The sequence below is a fragment of the Protobothrops mucrosquamatus genome, unplaced genomic scaffold (assembly GCF_001527695.2).
Source record: "Protobothrops mucrosquamatus isolate PMUCROS unplaced genomic scaffold, P.Mucros_1.0 scaffold39, whole genome shotgun sequence".
NCBI lineage: Eukaryota > Metazoa > Chordata > Lepidosauria > Squamata > Viperidae > Protobothrops > Protobothrops mucrosquamatus.
The window spans coordinates 2,137,097-2,161,903 of record NW_015386421.1 but is presented as its reverse complement, the minus strand read 5'-3'; the positions used below and the strand labels follow the sequence as shown (position 1 = coordinate 2,161,903).

Sequence of the window (24,807 nt, the reverse complement as noted above, 5' to 3'; positions counted from 1 at the left end):
TTGCATTTTTGTCAGCCTCAGTTACTGCAAATGACACAAGGTCCATAAAGCTCTCTTATTCATGGATTTTAGAGGATTTTTTAATATATCTTTGTTTGCTGAATCTTCACCCCTAACTAGGTTTTATTGGAATCTGTCTTGACGGAGGGTTTATTTGCTATTTTGATTTTTTATGAATTATTATTCTACCATGAGAGGTGGTGCTGGTTAACAGATCTGCTGGCTTCAAAACAGAGTTAGACTAAATTCCTGGAAGTGATGGGGTGTGATTGCCACTGAAGGCCATCTTCTGAGGGACCAGTGATCTTCCTTGGGCAGCTGGTTGTCTACTGGGAGAACGCTGCTGAACCTGATGGTTCAGGGGCCTAATCTAGCAAGGCACTGATTATGTTCTTATATATTAGTGGTTTTTTTTATGATGTTGATCTATTTATTGCATTTATAATTTAAACTTGTTATAACATGCCAGACTCTTTTGGATTGGCACCCTCCAGATGTGGTGGATTAAAATCACCAACTCCTGGGGTAATTAGAATTGTAGAAAAGCCTTGCCTATGGCATCCTGACAAATTCTGGAATGTTTAGGTTCATTTTAAAATTTATTTTTAAATTGGAGCATTCTGTACAGTAATATCAACAAAGAATAACTCAGTTGATAGAGTCCTTTAGGTTCTTTTGGTATTATGTACCTTTAACCTTATTTTCACGCTGCTGTGATTCATTTTGCAATTGAATCACCTTAGAAATGGAATGACTAAAATCATAACAAAAATACACTTAATTGTAATTGGCAGTGTTCATTTCTTAATGAAGAACTTTCAACCAACATTCAGAAATGTGCTAATAACTGTAGATCTGATCTAAGAAATCAGACTATATTTGTACATATAATTGAAGCCATTGGATATGTGGGTCACCCAATAACCTACATTTTTAGGGGAGAGAGGTGAAACTTCTGCAGCCAACACAGCATGCCAGTGATGGGGAGAGGTGGGAGATTTCATTCAGCAACATCTGGAAAGCAACAGGTGCCCAACTTGGGAGGTACGATGAGATGGGCAGAAATGTTTTTATAAGGTTGAAGTGATTAGTAGAGTATTGTTTCTTGATATATTTCTTCATTATGTGATAGTATGCATAGTGGCCTGCAACTTTTATTAAAGGGCTGTTAGTGAATGAATAAAATTACATTTGGACCAATAAAGAATCATGTTTCAAACTGGGAAAGCAACTTATTAATGACTGTGGCAGCAATTTCAGTATCTCTGCTTTTTAAGATGTTTAGTAACTGTTAGTTGGAAGTCTGCTTTTCATTATTTCTGTATCATCTGCTAGCAAAAGAAATCATTTGGAAAGAAGCATCATCAAGCAGACTTTTATTTAAAGCAGACCTTGAATCAGTGACACATGCAGAGCTAGTTCGGTGTGAATCAATTTCTCTTATCCACACTATTGTACAAAGATGTGTGATTTCTAGAATAGTAAGCTAATGGAAGCCTTATTTTTAAATTATTTAAAGGTTTTTTTTATCCTGCTGTTCAGAGAAGCATATTACAAAGATCAGAGAACAGATTGTTCTTGCCCACAGCATTACAGTCTAAAATGACAAGGCATAAAAGAAAGAGGGTATTGGTGGGATGGAAAATAAAGAAACATGTGTTCTAGATTACTGTTTCAAGAATTCAGCAGCAGTCTGTGATTTAATAGATGACATAGCTAGATCCAACTAGGACTATTAGGTCTTGACTGACAAACTCCAGATGATTGCTTAGGGAAATGAAGGGGCTCCAACTCTTTGCTGCTGTCTCATGGTCATTTGAAGTTTTGCAACCTATCGGCAGATCTGGTAGCCAAAATCTACACTGGTTGCTATTTGTTTCCTCTGTTAGGCTCAATAATACAGTTGCTCTCTGGAGATAAGGATTTTTCAGCCAAAGCTGTTGGTAAGATGTTTGACATTTTCTGATTACAATTTGTTCTCCTGTTGATGCTTTAGTAAAGATAATTCATTCTTGGAGGTAAGGTTGTTAGCTTAAACTATATCATATTCAAGTAGTTCTTGACTTACGATTCATTGAGTGATCATTCAAAGTTACAATAGTACTGAAAAAAGTGACTTACGATCATTTTTCACACTTATGACCATTGCAACATCCCCAAGGTCATGTGATCAAAATTCAGACACTTGGCGACTGGTTCATATTTATGATGGTTGCAGTGTCCTGGGATCACATGATCCCCTTTTGCGATCTTCTGAAATCAAACTTTCAGCTGGGAAAGCCAGATTCACTTAACAACCATGTTACTAATTTAACAACTGCAGTGATTCACTTAACAACTATGGCAAGGAAAGTCGTGAAATGGGGCAAAATTCACTTAACAACTGTCTTGTTTAGCCATAAAAATTTTGGGCTCAATTGTGGTCATCAGTCAAGGACTACTTGTATCATGGAAAGTGAGGGTGAAAGCCTTATTTTATACATCTGCTAATGATGTTTGGTTTGGTATAGCACCATTTCAAAGATATTTGAATGCACGTATGTTTCCTGCATATTTCACCTTAGTGTTTCTCTGAACCGAATCCAACTTGGAGTGGAGAACAAGATCTGTCAGTTGATTCAAGTCTTGACTGCATTAAATAGTAGGGCACAGTTCCAAAAAAACACTGCATCATGTGTTAACCATGCCTTTTAAAGAATTTATATAGATTGTAGTGTATTGGTATAGGAACAATCACAGACAATGTCTGTTGTCAAACCAACTAGGTTCTACGTTTATAAAAATATTGATGACGTAAAAAAAGTTAATTATATTTTTGTATACCTTGTTAGAAGCTCCTGACTTACGTGTAAACTGACGGAAACTTACCTTTTGTTGGTAGACCCTGCTAGCTGGAATTTTGTTTTTAGTTTTTTTCTGGAAATTACAATTTTCACAATTTTTATATACTCCATAATATTTCAAAATGTTTAAGTTCTGATCTTTTCTTTTTATGCAAAAGTTACTTCATTTGAGTTTTGGAGCAAGCCTGCACAGGTGAGTCTTTTATTCTTGATTGGCATTTCAATTGTAAACTGATATGCATTAGTTTCTACCATTACGTAGGCCAAATACATTTTACAAATAAAGACCACATACACAACCTTCAGTTCTTGCAACACTGGAAGGAAGAAAGACTTTGAAAAAAGCTATTACCATGTTATCGGTAGGAAAAAGAAATGAAAATGGAAGTTACTAAGTGCTTAATTTTCCAAAGAATTGAGGGGAATGATGTAAGATGAATAGTGTCAAAAACAGGGATGTTTCTGCTGGTAGATCTCTGTGTGGCTAAAAGTAGATTGCCAATGTTTGATCTCCAATTGTTCAATGGTAGCAACATCAAATAGTTCCCTTCTTCTCTCTCCAATTAAGTCTGCTGAGTTGATCATTTTATTCTACATTTTCTTGCTTCAAGCTCATAAACAGTAAACTATCTGAATCTGTGGGAGTGAGTAATATTCCAAGGTTTGTGTGCGTATGTGTATACATTTTACTTATACTGTCTGTAAATGCCAGTATACCAGCAGCCCCCAACATTTTGGGCACCAGGGACCAGTTCTGTGGAGAGAGGTTTTTCTGTGGACCGGAGGGGGCGTGATATGGTTTCGTGTGCTGCCTGCATCCCACGAATGAGGCTTTGCTTGTTTGTGCAGCCCGGTTTCTGGCACGCCGTGGCCTGGTGTCTGTCCACGAACTGGGGGATAGGGACCCCTGCAGTATACCCCTGCAGAAACTACTCATGCTTCTTATACTTCTGAATATTAAGACTCTTGTGAGAAATGTAGATTCCCTTAAGCTTCATGCCTGCTCACCCTTTTTTAAAATAAATTTTTATAAATTATATCTTATTCTATGTTTACAAAAGAAAAGCTCACTCTAGTGTTACAAAAGAAAAAGAAAAGCTAACTGTAGAAGTGACTCCTACTTTACAAGTAGATGTAATCTCTGCCTTCGGATTCATTACATTCTCTTTCCAACGTGGTTTGGCTGAGATCTTTGCAAACCTTGTACCATAACATGCAGGCTTCTTGATGGTATGCAAAGGAAAGCAAAATACAAGTTGTACTCAAAGAAATCAGAAGAGTTAAGCTGTTTGTAAAGTTATTTGCATGTTCAATAAACAGAAAATTACTGAAGCCAAGGTTCTCAAACTTTGTGGCATTATGACTCTTAATTGATTTGTGGGACCTCTTCATGTATAGCAGTGGTTCTCAACCTTTTTAATGCCGTGACCCCCAACCGGTCGTAAGTCGAGGACTAAACCGGTTGTAAGTCGAGGACTACGCAACCGGTCGTAAGTCGAGGACTTTCCCTGCCCGGGAGCGCCGCGCATGCGTGGTTCCGCCCCCTGCGCCAGCCGAGGCGTAGCTGGCAAGCGGCAGAGACGGAGCAGGCCGACCACCAGCTGGCCCAGCCCAAGGGAGGTAAGGCACCCGCCGGAAAAGGGGAAAAAAAATGGCGGACAAAAAAAATGGCAGACAAAAAAAATTAGGCTTGCATATCTAAAACTGGAACATGCTCCTGCGGCTGGGGCTCTCCTTCGATGGCCTTTGTGCTTTCAGCAATGAGTGCTTCATCAATTCCAATTTCCTCCTGAGGGCTACCCAGGATCAAGGCATTCTTTTCCAGTCTCGTTATCCCATTCTTACAAGGGTGGCTTTTCTGGGAGACATCATGCTGCATATTGTCACTGAGCCTGCACACTTATTCTGGGCAGTTTGAGATTCTAGTTTATGCTCAGTATACTGTGTCCAGCCAAATATTTCAGGATGGGGTTTATGAATTCTAAGTTCCTGCTAGGAATGTTTGCTGGGGAGATGGGGGGAGGAGAAAAAACCCAGCTGGGGATAATTAGCACAATAGAATTGAACTAGCAGGTCTTGCTTCGTGGTCTCTTCCATTTCCTGTTGGCTCAACAGTATTGCAAAGTTGCTCAATCCCTGTGAAGATTGCCCTGGACACTTCTCCAGATACCTCTCTAGATGTCGACTCGGGGGAGAATGAACCTGCTCCTGGCACATCAGAAGCTGAGTTGATTGATGGCTCTGAGCAGCTGCCTGTGAGGGATTTGACTGAAGTGCAGCTGCAGCAGAACAGTCCTGAGGCTCCAGATGAAGAAAGCATGCAGCTGCAGCCGGTCAGAGATGAAGAACTGCCTTCTGCACCTGATCCAAGAACACATAAGGCAGAGAAAAGGCAGGAGCAGAGAAGGTTAGCCAGATTACTTGTGAGGAGAAAGCCTTGCCCTTTTTGATGGGTTGCACCAGAAGCTGGCTATTTAGCACAGCAGATGCTGGGAACAATGTGTTTGTTTCCTAGCTGTGTGTTTTCTGGTCATTGCGATTCCTGCCTCGCTTTGGATTGATACCATGCCTTGACTTGGATTGTGCCTTGGGAACTCTGGACTTTTCTTGCCTTGTGAACTCTCTTGTGTTGGAGATTTAAGTTTGCCTGATGGCTTTATTTTGATTGAGAAATTTTCAAGTGCCTTGTGAACTCTTTGGCCATTGCTCTGCAGACTAGCATTGGTCTCTCGTTGCTGGACTTACTTGGGACAGTTCTGGTTTTTTAGTGAAGAGAATTGCTGGGCAATATTAATACACTCACTAAACCACAGTTACGTGTGTATGTGAGTGAACAGGACAGCACAATCCCAGGGACTGTGTTGCACAGCAAGAATGAGCCACCTACGCCACTCCAGGGAACTCACCCTAGGAAAACTGGCTACTGGAGGAGAGGCCTCACTCATGTAGCAGCTTTGCTTAGTATTTACTCAGTGGCCAAAGGCTGAACGCACCAGGACGCTGGTTAGCCATGCTTTGACCTGTGGATATATGGAGGAATTTAAAGTCAGCAGTGGAGGACATTTCTCACAGTTCCAATCTCTCCTACATGCTTGTAGATTAGAAGAGGTAGTATATTTGAGTAAAAATATTCCCTTCCATGCAATAAAGCTGGTTCCAAGATTGTGCAGAGATTTGAGTTCATACAAATGCGAGCACAGTGCAGCTGTCCTTCAGAACTCTGGCAGAAAGTTTAGAGGGGGGGGAGGAGTCAGGAGTAGCATATGTTTCCCTTTCTCTGCCCAGTTTCAGTTTAGCTGAATATCTGAAGAAAGGTGATGTGAAAACTACTAAGCTGAATACCTGTCAAGGCCCCAAATATCTTCCTTATGCTCCTCTTTCTAGTGTAAATCTCAGCATTGGATGCCACAGGATTCATGATCCCTTTCAAAATAAAAGTGAGGAAAAAACTAAGACTGGTGATGTCAGTTAAATAAACTTTGATACAAATATTATATGGAGAGAGAAGGCTTGAGAATCTATTTTGGGATGAGGATTTGTTGTGATATGATAGATGAAAACATGTTTTTTTTTAATTATCCAGTTTGAATCCAGAGACATCAACTGGTACATTCTCTGCTCCCAACACTAACTCCCTCACAGAAACTTTTATTACTACTACTACTACTACTACTACTACTACTACTACTATTATTATTATTATTATTATTATTATTATTATTATTATTATTATTATTATTATTATTATTATATATGTCTGATTTTTGGAGACTGCCTGGAGACTGCTGTATCTTGGCAGGGTTTTTCAGAAATAATTTACCTCTTTTCTAGGACTGAGAGAAAAGGACAGGTCCAAGGTCACCAGCTGGCTTTGTTCCTAAGGCAGGATTAGAACTCATGGACTTCTGGTTCTTAGCCTGAAGCCTTAACCATTACACCAAACTGGCTCTTTGCTGGTACTTACATCAGAATAAATAACTGGGGCTGTGATTGCTGACAACTTCAAGAATAATTTAAAAAACACCATGGTAATATATAGGTGTTAAACCTTTAAATGGCATTGAGAATTGAAATGTCCACAAACAGCACGCTTTATTAGTTTATACATGCCCTGCAGGAGCACTGAAAATATCTGGTGTTGAACTTTCCCCCCTGGTATTCAGAAGCTGGCAATGATTTTTACTTACTATTATTATTTATTAATTAATTCAATTTATATGATATATTTTGATTGCAAGCCAGCATCCAATTGGGAATAGCCTATTTTAAATATTCACTAAAAATAGGAGCTGTTTTGATGTGGGTTTTTTTTTTCAGTTTTGAAAGAATAGTTCTCTGAAATGTTGTTCAAGGTCTGCACTATTTTAAAGGAAAGAAGCTGCCAGATAAATGTCAGGGCCTCGCTATGTTTGGTTTGGATTCTGGAGAATACTATTCCTGTGGTATGTAAAGCAAGAACTGCATCAAACTGTTATTAAGTGTATATTATTCCTGTGGGACCTGTGGTTTCTTTTATTATTTCTCAGAACTCTGTTCAAAATATAGTATACAGTCTGTACATACAATTCTAAACACTATATTTTTCCTAGCACAGAGAATTATTTTTCTGCTTTTGAATATAATGATGAAAAAGAAAACGGGAAATTATTTCTTACAAGGGAATAATTTTGAGCCCAAGATAAATTAACTGAAAGAAGGTCATAGAAGGAAAATTATCCCCCTTCCTCTTCTCCCAGCCTCCTGAAAGGACTCTGGCTCATCTCAGGACCTACTTTATCTATCTGTCTATCTGTTATATTTGTAGGCTGCCCACTGGGGACAATTCTGAGTGGTATACTGATTAAAAACGCAAATAACAACACCATAAAAAAGAGAAAAGATGTGTAAACAGGGAGACAACAAACACAATAAGAGCAAAACAACCCACAGTGAGCCTATGTAATACCTTAGCTCAGTGGTGGCGAACCTATGGCATGCGTGCCAGAGGTGGCACTCTGAGCCCTCTCTATGGGCATGCGCGCCGACGCTCCAGCCCTGCCTCCCCCCATGGCCCCTTCCTCACCAGCAGCCCCCCAGAGCAAAGTCGCCCCTGGGCATGGCCCATGCGGAGCAGCGCAGCCAAGGGCATGGCAGCCGGGCAGCAGGGACAAGACTCCGTCCTTGCACCTCGTTGCACGCAGATGATGCTGTGGGGTGCAGGCGGAGGGCGTGGCTGCCATGGCACTGCAAGGATGCCTGGGTGATCTGCGATGGGCCATGGAGGCAGTAGGTGGCCCTGCGGGCTGGCGGGGCAGAGTGGAACGGGGAGGGAGGTGGGCGGGAGCAGGAGCAGGGCGGTTTTGGGGCACTCAGTGTCTAAAAGGTTCGCCATTATTGCCTTAGCCCAATACCAGGGAAAGTTGGGGCTGTTTGTATCTCTGAGGGGATGCTGTTCCAAAGGGTAGGTGTCATGATGGAAAAGGTACATCTTCCAGGGCCCATCAGATAGGTTTACTTGATAGATGGATCCCAAAGCATGCTAACCCTGTCAGATCATTCTGGATGGATACGTATCACAGGAGAAAAATGAACCTTCAAATAATCAGGCTCAGTGCCTTGAAGGGCTTTTTTAGGTGACAACTAGCACTTTGAATTGCAGCTGGAAACCTGAAGCAGAAATATTATATGGGCATATGGAGACACACTCATTAACTGCTGCTGCTGCAGCATTCTAGATCACTGTCTGAAGTAGTAGTATTCAAAGACAGCCCCGTGCAGAGTGCATTACAAAAATCCCAATGAGAGATTGATTGATTAGGAATAGGGCTGATCCAGAAGTCAGTGCAATTGGCACACAAAATGAATCTGTCCAAAGACCTTGCTGCCCACAGCTTTTTCCTGCTCTTTAAGCAGGAATAGCGAGTCCAGGACAGCCTCCAAGTTGTTAACTAGTTCCATCAATGGAGTGCTATTCCATCCAGAATGAGGGATGGAAAATTCCTAGGAATGAGAAGTCCATGAACCCAGAGCCACTTGGTCCTGTCAAGGTTGAATCTAAACATGTACTTCTTCATCCAGACTCTCCCAGCCTTCAGGCAGTGGTATGAGACCTTGACAGCATTACCTGGTCAGTCTGGAAACAAAATATAGAAATGAGTATCATTAATAGGCTAATACCTGACCTTATGTTGGTAGATATGTCACCCAGCAACCTTACATACAAGTTAAACAGAAGGGATAAAGAGCATCAAGCTCTATGGTACCTCACAGTGCAGGGATTTAAAGTGCAACACTCCCCCCCCCAGCCAATGTCTAAAATCAAACACAGAAGAAGGGAAATCGCATTGCAACACATAACCTTCCACTCTCAATCCTTGCAAGTCAATCTGGAAGGAAACCATGATCAATGATATTGAAATCTCACTGAGAGATTAAAAACTATTAGGACAGCTGCCTTATCTTCCCAAATAGATTAAGGCCAACTAATACCCCAAGCACTGTCCAGCAGTTATACCCCTCAACAGAAGCAAAATGTATGCAATGAGACAGAAACAAATGTGATATCTGATGGTACCTTCAAATCGAACTTTTAAACTTTAGTCATTCACCATGCCAAAGAACATATATTTTTAACAATGAAGATTAAATTTGAATATGGCAGATATGGACAATTTAAAAAATTCACTTAAAGTTGAATGTGGCACTCCCCTTCCCTCGGTGCCCTAAGCATATGCTTATTTTGCTGGATGATTAATTCACTTGTGTCCCAGCTCTGCCAAAGATCAAAGGTCAGCGACAAATGCATAGTTTCTTTATATTGTGACAAACCGGAAGCCTATCCAGATGATGTGATGTGAAAGACTGGGCAGGAAAAATTGCCATGAATTGGGCAGAGGCTTGCTTCTTTCCTCCCGTAAATCTTAACATCCCTTGTCCTATAGTTAAGGAGAGCTTCCATGACATAATTTTTAATTATTTTTAAAAGCCTGGGTAACTAGAAAGTGAATGGGGAAAAGAGAACTTTATTTTCATAAACTTCTTTAGGGAACTTCATTTAAAATTCTGTCCAGTGTATTTAAAATTTGTGAGTAAGAATATGATGAGTTTCAGATAATTAATACAGATTAAACAACTTTTATTATATCCATTTCTTATGACTATTTATGGGTTGTACTTCCTTATCAATACATCACAGCTTGATTAATCTAATAAGTGAATAAAATATGTAGATTCTTTACTTGTTTGAGGAATACAGTGGGGACTAGGAGGAAAGTAAGAGCGCTAGTCTTGTGTGCTGTTAAAGCATCAGGCTAGAAACTGGGAGTTTAGTCCTGCTGTAGGCACAAAGTCAGCTGGATGACTCTAGGCCAGTCACTCAGCCCTAGGAAAGAGGCAGTGGCAAACCACTTCCAAAATAAGGGGTCCTTAGTGCTCTCTGAGTTTGCTTGTTTTCTTGTAGACATTACATTCCATTCATCACTAGCAATGATGATGTTACCTAATTTGCGTAATGAAACATCGGCAAGGAAACAACCAAGCTCAGAGAGTACCAAGGACCCCTCATTTCAACCGTGAGCTACACTGAGCTTTATTGGCATTTTCAAAATCTTGCCAAGAAAATTTCAGGGACTAGCCCAGGCAGTCCCATGAGAGAACACTGACTCGAAAGCACAACAACAACAGGAAAAACAGCAACACAAGGAGGAAAGTCCTTTCTAATTAGGTGGCATGAATGGAACCTCTAAGTCTTCTGATAAAACTGATGTAGTAGCTACATTTCAAAAACAAGATATTAAAAAGAGTCAATAGGTCAGAATATAGCAAAAGTATTGTTAGTATTTATTCACAACAAGCAAGGTGTAAAGAAGAAGGAAGATTGATGGAGATAAGCTGATTTCATTGCCAAGGCAACAGAGGCTAAAGCATTTTTAAAGTCCAGAACATCCAGGTAACATTTAGAAGTGACTCAGACTAATTTGTGGAACTATAAGGAGGAGATACAGCAAAATCAAAATTGCAAAATTTTGCTTTAATAGCCGGTCTCAATAAAAGTAATTTTAAAATGGAGTTGATTTCATAATCTGGTCTACCTAGTGTGGCTAATACAAGGCCTTCAGGTTGTGTACATGTACGTGGCTTTCTTTAACCTGAACGTTAATGGAGTTGCAGGGATCATGGACAATGATGATCCATCATGGTTAGAACTGATTTTTCATCCCCTTTTAAGTATCTACTTCTTTAAGATTAAATAAACAAGTTTAAATGGAGGAATTGGAAGCCTCAAGCTATAGAGGAAAAGCATAATATAAATATATCCTTTGTAAAGGAAATCACAACAAATTATATTTTCATTTTCGGTTATGAGGTAATTTGAGAAATTAGAATTATGATTGCATTAATAAGCTTTTAAAATAACAGCAATAATAATAATTTCATTTACATGTGTTTAAGCTTGTTTATTGGTAGATATTAGAACTTGGAGTCTGTACTAAAAGCTTCCTGGAAAAGGTGACTTTTAAAACAGATTTACCAATGTAGAAATGTGAACTTATACCTGCAATTTGAAGTCCAGTTTCTGGCATTAGAACATCAAGGGAAAAAGTGGAAAAATCCATGTTATACCAGTTATCTCTTGGACAGCTGTTGGTAGAAGTGGATGAGCAAACCACTTATGTACTAGAAAATAAGAAAGGAGAAATAAAATCAAGATAACAGCCATTGTGAAGAATCATATGGTCAGATGATAAGAAAAGTGAATAATTTTATCAAAATAAATGGCATTATATTACCATGATTACCTTTTATTCCATCCCCTTCTCCTGTATTCCAACAGATCAATTTTTCCTTTAATGATTGGAAACACAATAATTAAATTCTAACACTGTTTATTAGAAGAAGTTTATACTATGTTTGAGACGTTTTATAGCTTTTTACTGTAGAAAAGAACTCCCTATTCATCCCCCCCAAAATATATTATTTTTTTTCTAACCATGCGCAATGAAAAGGCATCATACTTTTTATATTGTCATGTTTAGCTATTATACACATTTACACATTCTACGATATAGTAATTTAATGCGATCAGTGTTCTCTGTTACAAGATAAACATATATACAACTAAAATAGCTGCAGTAAATTTAGAACCCACATTAAATATTTATAGCTCCTCAAAAGGGAATGGCAAACATGCTCCAAATGACTTTTTGTTGTGAGTCAACAAGTTATTGTAGGAGTTTATCTCTTATTGTACTGCTTACTTCTTTTCAGGAAAGTATATAAATCTAGGCCATTCTACTAGGACTGACTTCAGGAGCTAGATTAATATTATGATAAAATTTCTCTGCTGCATGTTTGGTCAATAGCCTGATTTTTTTGAGGAATAGGAAATAGGAGTTTCTTATTAACAAGTAAGAGTTTATATGACAAGGGAAAAATGAACTTGTACTCTTGTGTTACAGATTCAGTGGTTCTTTCCTCTGACTCCGTTGGACGTTCAATAGGCTCAGGTACAACTTCCTGTCCCCTCTTCTCTCTCATAAATAAGATTGCCAATTTATGTGTGACAGCCATGTTGGGAGGCAGATAAGTAGCTGTTAATCACAATTTAAGATTATCTTTCATGATAGCCTTTGAAGGAAATTTGATGAGTCCTTTGAAAATAGGTAATTAAAGAGAACATAGCCTTTATACTATTTTCCCGATGCTACATTTTTATTACTTAAATTGTGCTTTTGATTTTATTGGTTGAGAATCTGAAAGCTATAGTCTCAACTCATCTGGAAGGCACCATATTGGAGAAGGCTATTCTAGATGGGAGGTCACATTTGCAAATAAAAAAAAACCCTTATACAGAACATAAAATTTAAACTGTAATATCAGTAAGCTATATTAGATAAACAAAACAAGTAGGGAAGTTTAACATAAAAACTGACAATGGTGTAGCAACAAAACAGAACAGGATTTGTAAATTACCATAAGTCAGTAAATCCCTGGCCACTTTCCTTGTCTGTTTTGTGAGTTTGCTAATAATTAGCAGCAAAAAGATTCAGGTCGGCTGAGTCCACATTATAACCTCTTTATTAAAATGCCCCTAGAAATGCCTGTAATTCGAGAAAAATGCTATTCCAAAAGATGTTACATCAACTGATTTATCTTTCCAAATGTAGAAGAAAATGGAGATGATGCTTCTTGAGTGAAGATGGAACTATGTTCTGCCTTAACTGTAACTGTAACTCCAATGTTTTTACTGCAGATGGAGATAGTGAGTTCAAGGAGACACTTCCTTTCCTCTTTATTTTTGGAACATTATTGACCTGAATTTAAAAGCAGTGTGCTCATTTTGTGTTAGAATATCTATGAACCGGTGTGGAACATAAGGAATAGCTGTAAGTTGTGATTGATGAATGATTTAGCTAAAAATCACAAGGTACAGTTCTTAAGAGGTTGTGCTAAGACCCCAAATAAATAGTTTTCAGCAAGGGAATATAGCTTGGGAGAACAGGAGTTGATTTATCCCTTAACCCCTTTAATCTATGTAAGCACGTGGCCTAAAAGAAGTTCTGAACCACCTTCTCTTTATAGTTAGTTAGTTCTTACCTTATGAAAATCTCTTTTCAGAATACTGATTAAATTGTGATAAGAATATTTACTGCCTTCCAACATGGCCTCTGGTTTTTTGCCTGCCCAGTAGTGCTGTGCACTCACTGAAAATTATTTGAAAAAAGAGCTTTGGACTTCACATGAGTTCACCTCCTCTTTTTGCTGTTCAGTAAAGTAGATCAACTATTAAGGCTGCAGTATTAGCCTGAATGAAATGATGCTGCAGCTGAAAGCACAGAGGCCTGAAAGAAGTCCAAATATTTAATAAATATTATAGAGGTATTTCATTTGTATGAGGTCCAAAGCATTTCCTCCAAATAATTTTTGAAATATACACAGCCCTGCTAGAAAGCAATCAGGTGTAGCTTGCTGCCTAACCCCAACAGGGAAGCCTAATTACTAACCTTGGACTTTAGTCTTTTGTAAGTAGAAGCTGCTTCTGCTCTTCTGTCTGCAAATCTAAAGGTAATTGGACTGGATGCATGATCTTCTCCCTGATTGCCTAGCCTTACCTGGTGAAGGAAAATATACTGAAGTTTTAAAGAGAAAGCAAGTGGGTTCATCTCTCCATTGTATAAAACCTCTCCAGTAGATTCTCATGTAGCATATAAGCCTCAGAAGTGCTAAAATATGATTAAAAGAAAACAATTTATTTCCTTTTTTAACAGATTTGAATTATTCTCTTTGTATCAGTGGCCAAATAGCCAGAAGAAGCTTGAAAATGGCGGCAGTTTATGATATTCCTGCCTGTTGAAAGTAATTTAGGTTTAAGACTAGCTCTGCTAGTGAAAAATAATCTCTGTAACAAAGTTGAGTTGTGTGGTCTATTGCTAAATTGAGGGACAGCTTTCCTTATTGAAAGAGGGAGCTGAGAAGAAATCCACATCTCTTGTGCCTCTTGCAGTACTGGGAACAGATAAAACTAAAGAAGAACCTTTCACCTTCCACACTCAGCCATTGTTATTACAGGTAGTCCTTGAGTCATGATGATAACTTGGACCGGAATCTCCTTTGCTAAGCAATACCGTCATAAAGCATGATGTTACTTGTATTGGTTAGTGATGACAATCTTGGCAATCCCCTTTGCCTTTGTTAGGCAATCCTATCAGTTATTAAGCAAGGATCCATCCCAATCTAAGCCATTCCTCCCAGCTCCGGACCTCAGTAAAGCAAGAGACTGCCTCTTCTGCCTCCATGTCCTTCCATCCCCTTTCTCGCCCCCCATCTCTTCCCCTTTTGCCCACCCTGCATAATAGTACTCGTTGATGGCATTGGGGCTGAAGTAGAGACCCATGGCCTTCAGCAGTCTCTGCTAGCTGCCCCCCTCATCCCTGGGCTTCTTATTTCAGACCCAGTGGTGGTGCTGCTGCCACCGCAGCCGCGTACTACCTCAAACTTCTGAGGCTTCTGAGATGAGAAGGCCATGCCTGCCATTCTCCAAATAACGCACACAGTTCTCACAATGCTTCAGAAAGCCTTTGGGAAGCTTCCGAGGCTTCCTAAGAATGGCACATACTATGTGACAATTAATGGCACGTTAATTAATTAGTGGCAATTAAGAAATCTTTTTCCACAGTGATGCCTATTTTTATTTGAAAATTAAAAAAATGAGAATAAAATAATAGTCTAGAGGGAGAGATAGTTTCATTTAATGATTGAACACATCAGGATAGTCCTGCTGCTGGTATAAAGCCAGCTTTATCCCTAGGACAGGGGTAGGCAACCTCGGCTCTTTTATGACTCATGGACTCATGGACTTCAACTCCCAGAATTCCTGAGTCAGCTATGCTGACTCAGGAATTCTGGGAGTTGAAGTCCATGAGTCATAAAAGAGCCAAGGTTGCCTACCCCTGCCCTAGGAAGAAGGCTGTGGCAAACAGTTTCCAAAAATGTTGCCAAGTAAACTGCATGGACAAATACCAATAGAAAATTGCAACTCCATCTAGATACAATTAGATCTAATGTCACTTATACCAAATAACTACTTTCACAACATTTTTGAAATAAATGGTAACATTGTTGCTACTTTTTAAGGGAGTTTTATGTGTGTTATGTGTGTGTGTAGTATAATAAAAAACACAGCCATATAAGATATTTAGAAAAAAGTGACTTAATAGAGCAGATTCATGAAAGGAGTGTTGTGTAAGTGATAACACCAGAGATATCGAAGATGTTATCTACTTTCCATTCATGACTGCCATGGTTCCAGTAATAACTATAATGACCTTATCTTGTGGAGTAAGCACATCTTGTGGAGGTATATCACCAAACCAAATATTTTATTAACAAATTTCTGAATCATATGCAATTAAGAAACATTGGCACCAATTTTATTTGTTAAAATTGATCTAGAGAGGACAAGAGTGGAATAATCTTTAAAGAAGAAGACTCTTCCATGAAGAAGAGGACAGTTTTAAATAGATTTCTTTTGGACTGGCACTTTCCACAAAATTACTATAGACTTTTACAAGCATTTAAATTGTGTTCTTGCAATAGATGATAAAATAAAATAAGAGCACTTAGTGTCAAGAAGAATTGTGTCCCAATCTGCAACACCCCTCATAGTGTGTGCCTTGGTGTAAAATTACATTTATGATCTGCATGCTAACATCTTTCAACAGCAGTATTGAGAATTTTACAACCAGCTGGTTTAACATTCTCTGCCTTCATCAAAGTTTCCATTGTTTGATTATGCTTCAATCAAATACATCAATCTGCAATCTCCTTTTCTTGTGTGATTAAAAATTATACATAGTATAGTCAGTAAAAATAATTCTGCAACAGACTGGCTTCCTGAGTATTGTAACTGATTTTCAAAATATTAACATCGCTTAAGAGATATATTTTGACAATGAAGATAACTGAAGTAGTGGATAGTTTCTGCCTTTCAGAATCAACTATGAATTAGTAAAGGAATCAGCACTCAGATTCTGCAGACTAGCATTTGGTAGGGGAACAGTGAAGCCTTAGAAAATATATTCAGGTGCCAAGATGTGTTTATACTTATAAAGATAAGAATTATGCAGTTACTGATTTTCCCTGTGAAATGCTATGGAGGCAAGATTTGGACCTTTAAGAAGTCTGATAGAAAGTGTGGGATGCTTTTGAATGTTGGTTTTAAGAAAGATTTTTGAAAACACCGTGGATAGCCCAGAAAACGAAAAGATCATGGAACAAAACAACCAAGAGTTTTCACACTGAGATTATTTTATGATGGACACATTTTGCAAAGACTTAATCTTGAAAAATTATAATGTTAGAAAGGATGGAAGAAAAGAGAATAAGAGGATAACCACCAGCAAAGTGGAATACAAAACTGTTGGGTGCAGTGTTGGAAGACTTGAATGCCTGCTGGTTGACCAATCCTCTGGATGTCTCTTAAGTTGTTTCTAAGTGTCTATACCAACTTGATGGAACGTAATCTGTTACAATCAATCAGTTAATCAACCTACCAACCAACTGAAGAAATGTATTGGGGGATATTACCTATAATAGAATCACCTAGCATTGATTCCATGTCTAGCAAGGAATAATTCTAAATGAACAACATAAAGCATTTTGTAGAATCTTAGGATCAGAAGAAATATTAAAAATAATCTAATCCAAAGCCCTGCTTCATGTAGAATATGCTTTTTAGATCGATGGATAGTTTTGACTCTAAATATCTGTTAATACCTCTTTACATTACCCTGTTGATTTATCAGTGTATTAATTGTGAACATTGAGATCTTTTTCACATGTGTTAATGCCAAGTTAGTTCATCCTCATCCCATAATTATGCCTTCCTTTTTTTCTCTATATACACATAACTTAATTTTTCTTCTTGTTACATTTCAACCTTTGATTTCAGCCTTGTTCATTATTACATGCTGCCTGAATTTTTTTCTGTTGGTGAAAAAAGTGCTAATGTTAGTTTTTTATCATTTGCATAATTTAATAATTTAATAATCATATTTAATAATCCCCCTAGTGCCTTCAAAAAGGTCATTAATAAAAATGATTCTCCAAGCCAATACAGAGTACTCTCTGTGTACAATGTCTCAACTAGTTATAAGTCCATCTAACCGCTGTATCATCTTACATTTTATGTTTAAGTATATTAGAAATTTATGATTTGTTGAGTTGAAATACGCTATCTCCATGGAATTCTGACTATCAGAAAAGATTAAGTTAGTCTAATATGATTGCTAATTGAGAAATCCTCACTGACTTTTAATTGTTGCATTCCTATCCAAGTACTCACTAACATGGCGTTTACTAAGAAGCTTGAATATTTTACCTAGTACAGATGTCAGACTGAGAAATCTGCAATTTCTGAAATCCTTCTCTTTTTGAAGACAGGGACATATTTGACTCTTTTAAAGGCCTCCTCCCAGCCTTGTGGGACCTGATCAGTTCTCCAGGAATTCTGAAATGTAACAGTGGTTCTGTTAGTTCCTTTTGTATTTCCCGGCCCTAATGTCTCATTATGCAATCGCTTCAGGTTCTTAAGATTGCTCCCACCCCATCTCCTTCCAGTAAGTCCTTTGTTCATCTTGCATATTAACAAATCTCTGCTTTTGACTTGCCTTAGACTTATTTAAATAAAATCTTCCAAAATTGTTTCATTGCTCAGCTGAACTTTCTTGGGGCATTTTGAGTTCTTTCCAGTATTACTGAGATTTCCTTGAATCGGTGAATGGAGGTGTACCTGGCATTTTGAACCATGTCTCTGTGGTAACCAGTACAACCAATGTGAGCAATGGAATGTAGGAGAACTACTTAAGAGCAGACCACAGAGACAAAAGGGTTTGTTCTGGAAAATTTCAGTTTGCAGCATGTGGAAAAGTACGAGAAAGACCTTAAAGCATAACAAAAAATGTCTATGGAGAATCTCAGTCATCCAGATCATGGTTGCCCCAAAGGTGCTTTTTCAAAAGTCCAGTTGTCTTTTGAAAAAGCACCTTTGGGATCACAATAAATGGTTCTCAAAACAAAGGAAGGTTCTTATGTAAATTGGGCAAACAAATAATACTAAAGTTGGAAAGGATGTGTAAGGAGAGTACCAAGTATGGATTGTAAATCATAATTGAAATTGGATGAGCTCTGTAATACTTCGAAGCCATCACATTAAAAAAGGTACATGGCGGATTCCCCCCCTCAATTCTTATGATCTCAAAAGTAGATATCCACAGGATTTTGGATTTTGAATTTTGTGGTTTGTACATGTGTATGAAGGAGGGAGGAATGGATCTTGAAGCTGTTAGTTAAAAAAAATGCTAAACCTATATTTGTGCCCACATGTCTAAATAGCACTGGAGATGCTATAAAGGTCTTCTGTGTGACTCTCCAGGTGACAAACAACAGTTTGATCTTTTTTTTTTGTCTTTGAGATATAGCTAACATAACTGTTTGTTTGAGGCTTGACACAATGAATAATTAGTTTAAAATGAAAAGAAAGCTTTTGAATTCTCTGTAGCTATTCTGGAAAGAGGGGTGGAGAGTCAGTTTTGAAGCTTGACAAAAATAAGCTGCTGTTGACAGAATGCTACAAATGTTTTTTTAAGTTTTTTTTTCATATAAGTTATCTTTGGAATTAGAAATAAATGCCTAGGAATAGGATGAGGGTTGCTATATTAGCAGTGATGATGATGTACCATCAAGTTGGTATTAACACCTACTATGGTTTATCTCTAACCTGACATTTGAGTTATCTCGGGTACCTTCATTGCTGTTATAATTAAGTCAGTCCTACTTGCTGCTAGTCATCCTCTTCTCTTCATTTTTCCTGGCATTATGGACTTCTCATGAGAGATTTAACATCACTACTTGGGAAAAAGATCTTGGAATAGTTGATGAATGCAAACTGAATTTGCAAAGCCTTGGTTGTCAAATACTGCAGCAATTATTACTATTAGCCCTTTTTTATTGACCATCTGTAGCTATGGGATGGGGACCACTCTGCATGAGAATCTTTCTAGAAGAGTCCGTTAATGTGCTTGTATTTGCAGTAGAATAATCTCTAGTCTTTATCTTAATTTTTTCACATCTTTTGCAGATCAAGTTGACTTACACTAGAGGTCACCAAGAACTTGTGTATATTACTTTATTATCTTTGACTTTTATTACGAAATATAATACAACTTCTGAAATGGAGTGAAAGCACCTTTTGTGAAACATTCACTTAGGGATGTTTAATTGCATTCATGAATGATATATGTAACACTGAATGGAATAGCAGTGACATCTAAATCAGACTCAGAAAAAGGGAGCAAGTAGTTGGGGCCATAAAGCCTCCCAAGGTCCATGATCCTGGCTTGCTTATTTATATATTTTGATTTTTTTTAAGGCCACCCAACTCTAAGAAGACTCTGGGTAATGTACAGGTGGTCTTCAGGTTTTGACCAGTCATTCAGTGCATGTTTAAACTTATAACAGTGCTGAATGAGTGTAGTTATGACTGGCTCTCACAATTCTGGCCATCACAGTATCCCTATGGCCACATGATCATGATCTGGACAGTCAGCACCCATCTTGTGATTGCAACATCACAGCGCTCATGATTTCCAATATTCCCTGCCAGGAAGTTAGAAGTCACGATCACATGAGGCCCTTGCTTAATGACCGATGTGTTCCTCATTTACCAGTGGCGACCTGGATTTCTGGAATTGCCTTTGTTAAGCAGTGTGTCAAGTGATATTGCATTTTATGACCACATTGCTTAGCAAAGGCAATTCCAGTCCAAATTGCCAATGTACACTAAGGATTACCTGTAACGGGATCTAATCAATAGGATCTGGAGAGCATCCACTCTGCCTGAATGCATTGGATGGGCAGAAAAAACAGTAGACAGGCAGTCATCAATTTCCAGGCCCTATGCCCTGAAGAGCTTTGTAGATAATGACCAGCACCTTAAATTACACCCAGAAGCCAATTGGTAACCAATGCAACTTGCATGGACATAATGGCAAGCCCTTGTTATTGCTTGCATTGCTGCATTTTGAAGCAGCTACAGGTAGTCTTCAACTTATGACCATTTGTTCAGCGACTGTGTGAAATCACAGCAGTGTTGAAAGAAGGGACATACAACCTGCACTTGAAGTTACAATAGCTGCAATACCCTTGTGGTTACATGATGAAAATAGGGTGCTTGGCAATTGCTTTCTCTTAACATTAACTTCAGGGATGCTGCAACTGCTCCCTACCAACTTTCCCTCATCCCATCCTGCTAGATCTCTTGAGTGTCCTTTCCATCTGGCTGTGTCCCACAGGACCTGGATCTGTTTCCCACTGATCTAAGTCCCCTTCCTGCACTGCTGGGTTTGGATGGGAAGGGGACCCAATGAGGACTTGTGGGGACCCAGCTGGGTGAGAAACAGGCCCAAGGCCTATGGGGATCTAGCTGGGCAGAAGCTATGCAAGAAGTGCCTCAGGCAGTGAAGGAGATCCAGGAAGGCCTGGCACAGGCCAAGTGTGAACTGAGAAAGTACTGCAGGCCTAGGCATGAAAAAAGTGCAGGCCTGGGCCTGCACCATGTCTCCCAAGTCCTCCCCAACCCCCTGAGGCAGCCCATGCTCTGTTTAACAATATGTGCTGTTGCTTAACAATTGCATTGGGGAGAGCTTGTATTGCAGTCAATGAGCTTTGCAGTCATTCAGCGACTGCACTGATCCATGATTATAATTTTTGGCTCAATTGTGGTCATACATCAAGGAGTATCGGTATTTATTTATGAAATTTGTGTAACCACTTCTCTCACCAGAAGTCACTGTGGCATACAACTGATCATTATAAAACTGATCATTTTAAAAATCTCTATGAAAATATAGTCCATCTTAAAGAGCCATCTTAAATGTCACTATTTTCCTGGGACCCCCATGCCTGATGACACAACTAGGTCCTGTGGGTCTTCCCATCTAGCATGGATCAAGCTAATACAACTTCATGAGGTGTGGGGAGAGAATGTTCTATAATGTGGGCACTATGGCATATTCGGTGGGGCCTCCTGGGAGCCATCAATTATAGATCCCATGCAGATGGAACCCATAGCATGCTCTCTCTGAGGGAACTAATAGGATGGGCTGTATATTTGGGGCGAGGCAATCCCTCAGATTACTAGATCCCATGCCATGAAGGGCTTTAAAGGTCAGAATCATCCCCTTGAATTGGACCCAGAAACAAATTGGCAGCCAATGCAGCTTGTGGAGCAGAGGGGTGACATTCTTGGGGCAGAGAAAACTTGAAACTTCCAGGTACTATTCAAAGGCAGGCCTTGAATATAGAACACATTCCAGTAGTCCAATCTGGAGGTGATTAGGGCATGATTAACTCTTGAGTAGAACTTCCTGATCTACAAATATGTGCAATTTGCACACAACACAAAGCTGTGCGAAGATCCCACCACTTGCTTTTCTAGCAGGAGTCATGAGTCTAGGACGGGGTAGGCAACCTGGGCTCTTTTATGACTTGTGGACTTCAACTCCCAGAATTCCTGAGCCAGCTTGGCTGAGCTTGGAAACTCTCCCTTTCCCCTCAGCATTGCTGGCTCAGGAATTCTGGGAGTTGAAGTCCACGAATCATAAAAGAGCCCAAGTTGCCTACCCCTGGTCTAGGAAGTCCTCCATATTGCAGACCTGGTCTGTATGGAGTAATGCCACCCATCCAGCCCAAAAGATGGTATGAGCCTAGAACCAGTGTGCCCAACCAGGTGGGGTAAATTAAAGCATTCCTGCGGTCATAAATGTGGATGGACTTGAATTTTGATCATGTGACCATGGGACACTGCAATGGCTCTAACTTCAGGCTTGGGTCTTAAGTCCCTTTGTTCAGTGCTTTCATAACTCCGAATGATTGCTGAATGAATAATTGTAAGTGGAGGACTAGCTGTATGTAAGCAAAGGCAGGGAGAGAAAACAAGGAAATGAGATCGTTACTATGGTACAATATAAACAAAGTTGAATGTAGAACAGCAAGTTTTGTTGTACCTAGAATATTTCATTTTTAAAATTCTTAACGCCTCCAAATATTTATGACATACGTGGTCCTATGAAATAAGCAATAGACATTTCAGAAAATAATAACTAACTGTTTGAAACTTTTATCATAATATTATGTTTAAAACGTAGCATGTAATTGACTGTACTTATTTTATTCTAAGAAAGCATGAGACATTGGATTTATCTGGATTGGAACCAGTGTCAAAGTATTAAATACCAGTCTGACTTCTATTAGAGCAGTGGTTCTCAACCTTTTTAATGCCGCGACCCCCAACCGGTCGTAAGTCGAGGACTAAACCAGTCGTAAGTCGAGGACTAAACCGGTCGTAAGTCGAGGACTAAACCGGTCATAAGCCAAGGACTACCCAACCGGTCGTAAGTCGAGGACTTTCTCTGTCTGGGAGCGCCGCGCATGCATGGTTCCGCCCCCTGCGCCGGCCGAGGCGTAGCTGGCAAGCAGCAGAGACGGAGCAGGCTGACCACCAGCTGGCCCAGCTCAAGGGAGGTAAGGCACCCACCGGAAAAGGAAAAAAAAATGGCGGACAGCCTTGCTTGGCAACCCCCGTGAAATGGTCGATCGACCCCAAATGGGGTCGCGACCCATAGGTTGACAACCGCTGTATTAGAGAGTCAGATTTACATGGGTGTTAATATGAAACGTCGGCTCCCTGCTGGTGCTGAGAAAACATGCAGTGTTTAGGAAGCCCAAAACTGTCTTTGTATTAGGGTCTGTAGATAAAGTTTCAACATGGTCATCCAGAGTGCTCCACTGATCCAGAGATTTGGCCAAGGTCAAAGTAATCAGTAGCTCCTACTTTATGTTGGACGGATCACTGCATATTTCAGGACCTTCCTGAGGCTAATTCATAATCACTGAAATGTGCACAATGTTAGAAATAAATATGATTTGTAAATGGAAATGAAAGAATGGAGGAAAATTTCTACCCTTGGTTGATTGTATTCCCAATTTTTTTCTTCTTTGCTGTTGGAGGGAGATACGGGAGGGGGAAAATCCTTAGGTAAAGTCAAGGCTTTTTTCTTTTTTCTAACCTTGTTCAAGAAAAAGGAGTGGGATGGGGTGGGGAGGTAAAGTTGTAAATTCCAGGAAGTGATTTAATCTTTCTCTAGTTTTTTACAGTGGACCCATTAACACCCCATGCTTATTTTAGAATTTTTAAAAAATAGGGTCAGTTGTAGGCTATGCATCTAATAGAAAGGGTAACTTGACCCTGAATTGCTGAATGTAAAAGGTCTTTCTGGGGTAAACACAGTCTGGTTGATCTTGAATTTCTGACTCTGAATGCTAAAATAGGTGCTGTTGCCCTCTATTTCTGACTTTTCCTCATCCTATGCTATGCTATTTTACTGGCTTTCTTAAATTCTTTCTAGAAAACATGTGGTCCTTATTGTTCCTTCTTTGGATAACACTCTGTGCTTTTGTATGCTTCAGTAAATGTACATTTTGGATTAGTTCTACTGAACAGAGAGCAGCCTTTAATGAAGTAGAGCCAGGAGTGTAATAGTAGTTCCATAAAATATTTCAACAAGTTTCTTACAGGCACTCATGTTCTATAAGACCTTATTACCTCAATATGGAGTTTTTATTTATACAGTAGACATGAATGGAGACATGTTTTGGGGAAGCGCAGTAACAGCCCATTTTAGTAAGAGAATCTGATGATAGGTAGTCCTCAATTTATGATTGTAATTGAGCCTGGTACTGTAATTATGATAGTAGGTTATGACAGTCTTAGAGTAGATCATTGTGTGACCAACCCAAGTTTATGACTGTTTTTCTGCAGTCATTAAGCAGACACCATGGTCATAAACTGAACACTCTGATTATAAAGTGAATCCATTTTTTGCTGTGGGACACTTTTGCCAAAAACCTGGAGGTTAATGATGGTTTTTGGCAAAAGCATAGATCATGGTCATGTGCCTATGGGACCATAAATGCACTCTGGTTGCCAAGTGCCCAAAATACAATTATGTGGCCACTGAGAGGGATGGCCATTGGAACTTTGGAACTGCATTGTAAATACTTTTTCAGGGATCCATCATAACTTCAAATGGTCATTAAGCTATCAGTTGTTAAGTTGAGAATAACCTGTAATAACATGAACTTTCTAAACATTCTTCTATGAACAAGCTTTTTATTTAATTGCTTGGATTATCTCTTCTTCAGTAAGACTTGTTCTTCTATTAGAATAATGATTAAAATAATTGAATTATACTTTTCTGTATCCTCCTTAATCCTTTTTATTAATTAGAGTTACACTGAATATGCTTCAATCCCTGGGATCTGTTTTTTTTAGAAGACAAATCTCACATTAGAATTCTTTAAAATCTGTTAAATGGGTAACATATAGACCTGATCACTTTTTTATTTTCAATTTGTCCAAAAACTTACA

General features: G+C 39.0%; 1 protein-coding gene across 7 annotated transcripts in view; it reads left to right on the top strand.

Moving 5' to 3' along the window:
• The window catches only part of ST3GAL3 (ST3 beta-galactoside alpha-2,3-sialyltransferase 3), a 168,056-nt gene that overhangs the window by 24,513 nt on the left and 118,736 nt on the right, over positions 1–24,807 (top strand). For 4 of the 7 annotated variants that reach the window (XM_015811358.1, XM_015811359.1, XM_015811357.1 and 1 more), the window contains exon 2: positions 12,281–12,328. The exons of the other annotated variants lie outside the window; for them this stretch is intronic. In XM_015811358.1, coding sequence (XP_015666844.1) covers positions 12,281–12,328 — 48 coding nt within the window. The remainder of the gene's footprint in view (positions 1–12,280; positions 12,329–24,807) is intronic. 7 annotated transcript variants of the gene reach the window in all.